At 46.5% G+C, this 7,002-nt stretch overlaps 1 protein-coding gene across 1 annotated transcript in view; it reads right to left on the reverse strand.

Annotated features, from left to right (window-relative positions):
- Positions 1 to 2,380: 2,380 nt before the first annotated feature.
- The window catches only part of T265_07641 (hypothetical protein), a gene marked incomplete at both ends in the record, with an annotated part of 23,380 nt that continues 18,758 nt past the window's right edge, over positions 2,381 to 7,002 (reverse strand). Inside the window, one exon of the mRNA XM_009173214.1 lies at positions 2,381 to 2,532. Within this exon, the coding sequence (XP_009171478.1) occupies positions 2,381 to 2,532 (152 nt within the window). The remainder of the gene's footprint in view (positions 2,533 to 7,002) is intronic.

Consider the following 7,002-nt stretch of genomic DNA (forward strand, 5'->3'; position numbering starts at 1 on the left):
TCATCTTCCGCCCCACGTCTGTCTGCTCCTATTGACTACTGCGTATAATCTAATAGTCGCAATCGTCCTGTGAGATCCTTAACCGTCCGGATCTTATACCCTGGATCAAATGAAAGTATTGTTAGTGCACAGGTGATGATAGCTATATTACAAATCTGACGGTGTATGTGCACTCATAGAAGCTTTTAAGCATGGTTGCAATACGTACAATGTGATACAATGTGAAATAGGAGCGAGTCTAAAGGGAAGTTATCGTATGAGAGAATCCCTTGGTAAAAGTCTGGACGGTGGGAAGGTGTTTTGTTCGCAGTATGGCTGCTACACGTGTTCCATGATTGTCCGTGGGCTTGGAGTTCTTGGCTTACTCCTTGCTCCCTGCGCGCGCGCGAGTCTGTGTCCTGACTGGTTTCGGTTTCCCTAGGTCCAGTGCGTGTACGTGGGCGCGTCGGCACATGAGTGGTTGCTACGCTGACTGGGCGGTGCGAAAAATTGATGTCCGATGAGTCAGCCTAATGTGACGTGTTTGTGAGTATGAGAAAATGGCAGTCCTCGCGATCTAATGAGCGACTGTTAGCTGAACAGTCAAGTATGTGGGTGACTGGTTTGCTACATATGGAACCAAAAACGCGGTAAATTACCCAGCCCCAAATTGTGTGGTTCCAGCAAAGCTAGAGGCGTCATTGACAGTTATAAAGGCCATACCGCCGGTGAGTGCTTGCCCTGGCGACCGCTAATCCATCTGGATGACTCAATTATTTCCGAAGTGTCCTTATTGACGGTTGAAGCCTGATGAGCCTCAACTAGCTGCAAAGTAACAAAAATGAGCTGGCGGACCAGAGCACTGTGCTTCATTCTTCGCCGGTATATTTACCTGTTTAAGATACCCTGAGCCCAGAAAAACGTTTGTTTCTAGTTACCTTCAGAATTAGTTCCTAGAATTTTGAAATGTGAATTGTCGCTTAATTTCTGCCATTTTGCATCTTATTCCAAAAATGGCCACGGTCCTCTCTTATCAACCAGTTGCGTTTTGATTGTGCAAACCAATTTATCGTTCAAAATCCATATCCGATGATGATCCCCGTATACTTACCTTCCGCCGATGCAGTAAACGCTTTCCTCCGAAGATCCAGTACCCGTCTCCTTTCTGCACTAGGACAGGTTGAGATCGCGAATCAATAGGGACTGTCGCGCTTGTTCTCAAAAGGCGTAGCAACTCACACGGCAACATTTCTACACAATCTATGGTCATACATCCCTCACACACAAAACCTTTCGATATTTATTACCGTAATCCGAAAAATGCGTGTCACGTGGATGTGTTCAGGGTTTCTGTTCTCAGGAGGAAATCAGCTTCCCGGAAAATGGTTGAAAACACTATCGTAGAACGTATGCAGCTCACCCCAAGCATTCCGTGTCATGAGACGGATAATGAAGTCGACCAGTTGAGCATCGTACGCTCCTACCCCTGGGATCTCTATCCGATTGTAGTAGGGCATAAAGTGAACAAAAAACTAAATGAGCCAATAGAAGTTCTTTCATCTCCGAAGCGCCAACCGAAAAAAAATGACAGGTGGTGTACACAACCGCAACAGAAACTCGGAAAAGCACACTGGCCTACAAATTTAACAACAGCGCCTGGTTCTGCAGGCAGCGCGACTTAGTGCGGGCGGGATCGGAGACGCATTCCGAGGGTATTCCTTTAGCATACGGAGCAATGGGTCGGTGTGGCTTTTGTGAGACCGGAAAATTGAGAGAGCTCAGGGTTGTCATCTAGGAAACCCGGAGTCAGCCTTCTACAAGGCCGTCTGAGCTCGACTGTCCTGCTAGGTGATGGAATTCGGATCCTTTTCATATGGTGTTCCAGAGGGCCGGGAACTCACGAACACTAGCACCTTTCAAAAGGACTTATTTGCATGCTGAACACCACGGACTGATGTAGGATGACGGGTATTGGAACAAGGGAAATTTTGCGCGTGAGCACATAAGCACTTTATACACTACGCGTGACTGAACGCTGCCCGTTGCCTGGCCCTACCAGCTTGCCTGAGAGGTCAGGGATCCTGGGCGGGGCAGTGCTCGAGGAAAACTCCGATATAGCTTAGCAACGCCGCTGCAGGTGAAGTGGTTGGTGCATTTTGCATCGTGCTGATGTCCTCTTGGTGATGAAAGGGGCCCGTCAGACCGAAAGCACTTTAGGAACGGCCTGACCGGCCTTGAAGTCTTTTTGTAATGCCGACAGACCCTTCGTGCAAAGCCCGGGTTTGTCTCACCGGCGTTGGAGAAGCGTCTGCGCCGGGCACCGAATGCCAGGTCTGCCTTCTTAACAAGGTTTGGTGGTCAGACGCAGCAATGCACGTACCCCTGAGAGTGCATCTCATTTTCACGCAGTGTAAACGAAACCATTGAGTGAGGTACGCCTGATGGGACAGGACACCCCCATTGGACGAATAGAGGGCACGGCCTCGAATGAAGAAGAAGCAGATACACAAGAAGCTGTGGTGGAAGTGATGCCGAAGGCGGCGCCAATAGCGTCTACTAGGGAGTACATATCAAAGTATATCTACATCGTAGTGTGAACTCTGTGGAAGCACCGTGGGAAGGTAATCATCTTCCTCGCGGACACTTTTGTAGACATAACACGGAAAGAAACCTGGTGAGTCGAAGCTCACCAAGCAGTTGTACATCATCAGTGCCCACATATAGATCAACGCAAATGGCAAGGACCAGATACTACAGTAGATAACTTGCATGGGATGTGTATGTTGTCCAAAATCTGTACTTTGTAGTCAAGGTAACAAAATTCTCGGGAAGGGTATCTTCCCATGGTCATGGGTAAGACGTAGAAGCGTGACTTTCGGCCACTTAGAACCACGAACTCGTGACACTAGAGAGCGTGGCATTAATAGATAGAGACGATGTATAGCGCTAAGAGCTCACCGCTGAATGCGATTTAAACATGATTATGCTGGCCGAAGGCGCTTAGAAACCGAAAATCAACAGAATACACGTCGTTGTTTTACTTCAGCTTCACGAGATAATTATTGCGTCAGATGATCTCCAGCGTGAGTTTATGGCACTGTCGTCCATGCAGTGCCAGTCAGTCAAAAACCTTGCAGTATGCCCACGGTGGGTGACCTTGACGACTGCATCAACACCACACCGAGGGGAGTGATATCGTAGCAGATTTCAAACAAGCTATCAAACCAGTGGAATTGTTTGAAAGCTTTGTGTCTTGTAACACAAAAACCTGATCGTCATCATTTATAAGAGTATACCACTAATATATAATGCCGCTCAACCGTCATAGCAATATAAAGAATTTTTTGGTGGAGACGGAAAAGATAGGAAAAAAGTAGACAGTTAGTTCGGAGAAACTTCTTTTCATTAAGGTTGATTTTCATAAAAGAGACATCTATGCACTTCAGGTTATTATAGTTAATGTATATGAGCATCATTTAGAATTCGGGTGCGTCTCCAGGAGTTGAAACAGTATCTTTCGCAAACCTTGCCGTATCTGAGCGCTGCACCCCGTGACAGATGAATTTTACTAGGAAACGTCAGCGTATGCAACCCTGACACCTGCTCCGTGTCGTACCTCGCGTGCAAGACAACAATGGCCTGAGCCAAGAAGGTGCGAGGAGCCCAGTGTACTCAGCATGGCTGTATCTATACCCATTTCAAACTGCCACGTCATGGCCGTCCCCCCATAGCTTTCGCTAGCAGTGGCTTCGAATCAAAAATGAAGTTTTTTGGGGTTAGCGGTGGTTGGTCAGAATATATGAGAGAACACCACACCACTGGCTACTTAAAAAGCTTTGTCCCCATATCTTTTGTGAAAAGTCACGGTTCTAGATCGCTTACCCCCGTCCGATAGATCTCTGAGGGCTTGAAATGAGAGCGCCTCCCCTGAACTATTATCTGCTCCCAGCAAAGGGGTATCAGAGTTTACCTGTAGAATCCCAGTTGTCTAAAATAAACCTTAGTGGTTCACCATTAGGTGTTTAGCTACCATGCCCGACTGGATTAAAACTGTGTGTAATCCCGTTCGAAATAGGAGTCAGCAGTAGTCCGAAGAGAATTGATTACGTGGTGGTTAAAAGGGTGACCAAGGTACATTCCCATGTGCTCGGTTCTCCCAGATGATGTGCCTGCTTTGGTGGTCTGGCTACCCAAAAAACCACGGTACCAGGAGTGTGTGGCGAGGAAAATAAAAGCTCTAGATTGAGTATACAATAATAGAGGGGTATGATGGAACAGACTCACTCAGATTTGTTCTCTTTAAAATAGTTCTCCGATGGCCTAAGCCAGCGAATAAATTATGATCAAATTGTGGTTGTTCAGGAGTCTTCTGAACGGTTCTCATATGTAATAAAGTTCGAAGGTAGTCTGAAATGTTTTGATACCAGAGTTGGTGCACGAAACTCGTTATTGACCGCTGCAAGCGCGAGTGAAATCAGAAGAGAAAGTCGAAGCACGTGACCACGTTTGTGTATTGTGTAATTGTGTAGGTGCGCATTTTTACGCTTTTTCGTATTCAAACAAAAAGTCTTGGCGCTCAGTATTCGCACAATGGAACTGAATTTTTGAAAATCACGAATTGTGCCTGATGGATTAAAGAAGACAGACAATTGCGTACTAGTCCAAACCTCTCAGCCCCATCCAGGCACTGTTGGCATTCAGCGATGTTAGGGATCATTCCAACCGACGTCTTCCGCCAGATGCATGATTACATCGCATGCCAATGGAATTTCGTGAGCCGCTAAAATATTAATGCAAATTAAAACGGTTCCTGGTTTGAGCATATATCCAACGAAACACGACACTTTAGCGCAAAAAGTTTTAACCCCTTTAAAAGATTTTGGGGCCAAGAGCATTGTGTGGCTAATGAGCCCCAAACATCGCTTAAGCAACGCATCCCGCGATGCTTGATCTCTTTCCCCTGGAGTACCGTCGCCTCCGAGGGGACCTAATTCTTAATGACGCCCTGTTTGAACAAAGCTTGGCAAACAGGTTTTTCACCGTTTACCCAGCAAACTCCCGGCGGCGGCATAGTAGGATAATTTTCAATCTCAGAGCACACATTCATTAGACAAATTTTTTCTCATTTCGGGTGGTAGCTGCGTGGAATGACCTTCCTCCGACGGTTGTCCACGCTCCTTCTAGAACCCAGGTTAAAGCACTTTTAGACACTTATTTATGCGAACCCTCGCGCTGGCAAGCATACTGCCCCGCGCTGAGAACATAAAGAGCACTGCAACACCCTTTTTTTCACTTGTGCCTTTCAGGTGAACGACAGCCACTGACCGACGAGAACAAAAGCGACCCGGGAAATTTGGGCAAAAGCCTCGATCATGTGCATCAATCGGTGAATCCGTGAATATGCAAATGATAAGGTCGTGTTAGATTATAATGTTTTAACGGAAGCAAAAGAAAAATACAAAACACCACACTGCGAATTTCGAGTCCCGGCTGGCCAACCGGTGAACCTGCTAGCCGCCTTCGTCTCCGATGGAGATGTTAGATTTTTTATTCTTAAACAGGGAGCTTGGTAATGTCCTGGGGTTTACCTTGTAGTTGCGACGTCCGAGGTCTTGTTGACATTTGCTTCCCGGCTGACGCCAGATGTCCCCACGTGTGACTCATCCTAAAACACTTCCGTCTTCGTCATTTCCACCTAGAAAATGATCGGAAAGACCGGCTTCCCATAAACAGCACCATATTATCCGAAGCTCTGCTGGAACCTCCAAGGGAAGACCTCCATTTACCCCAGCCAGAAAAGCAAGTCATCGATTGGTCACCCAAGCGGCCAATCAGCGAAAAGTAACTTGAAAGCGGTGCTGGACAACCTTGACTGAGGGTCAATAAAATGACCTCCCTGTAACTTTTTTCTATTATTTCGCCAAGGCCGTGTTGAGTGCACCTTCCGTAGTTTTGGAACCGGTGTTGGCAGTCAGTTACAGAATAAACGAAACCTGGTCTGAAATACGACGTCGTAGTTCTACGTCGAATATAGCTACTACCACAACCTTCCGAGTCTTCATTTCTGTGACTTAAATCACATAATGAGTCACATTCATAATTGAGTTGTTCATGAAACGTAAACTTATGTTGGTTTATATGCACTGCAATTGTGTCATGGAATGTTTGTCCCAGTTAAACTCTGTATTTGCCCAAGGTTTAACGTTTGTATCTCTGACGACTGACACGATTTATATGTATAAATGCATGCCTTTGTCATGCATGGTGAGAAAGGACCGGAAAACATCATGAGGATAGACTCCAAAAAGATTTGGGTATCTGGGTTCTCGCAAACTTGTCCTTCTCATTGCACCATGAGAAACCGGCCCAAAAAGCATTCGCCATTTTACAGATGATCCGGCGCACCTCCCGTATTACTCGCATGGACTTCCAAATACTCTATGGGGGTTACGTCAGACCCCTCCTTGAATATGCCAACCGTATTGTACACTCAGGTTGCACAAAATACGTCACCATTGAGCGTGTCCAGCAAGGCGCCACGAAAATTGCTGTTGGCCTCAAATCCGTGGACTACCAAACGCATTTTGCGGTGCTTGACCTCTTTCCCTGGAGTACCGTCACCTACGAGGGGACCCAATGCTTACTTATGGCCTGTTTGAACAAAGTATAGCCAAAAGATTTTTCACCTTTGCCCGAGCAAACACGGCGGGGGCATGGTAAGGAGATTTTCAAGCCCAGAGTGCACACATATTCATTAGACAGGTTTTTTTATTTCGGTAGTATCTGCGTAAAATAGCCTTCTTACGATGGTCGTCTACACTGCTTCTGGAACCCAGTTCAAAGCACTACTAGACTATTTATGCGAATCCCCGAGCTGGCAAGCATACTGCCCCGCGCTGAGAACATAAGGAGTAGTCATCATCATCGTCAGCTGTAATAACCGCTTGCTCGTCGTACAGTAGTTGTAGCTACCGAAGTTTCGTTCACCGATGATTTGGGGGGGTATATAGTTGATAAAGAGCA

The sequence above is a fragment of the Opisthorchis viverrini genome, assembly GCF_000715545.1.
Source record: "Opisthorchis viverrini unplaced genomic scaffold opera_v5_189, whole genome shotgun sequence".
Taxonomy (NCBI): domain Eukaryota; kingdom Metazoa; phylum Platyhelminthes; class Trematoda; order Opisthorchiida; family Opisthorchiidae; genus Opisthorchis; species Opisthorchis viverrini.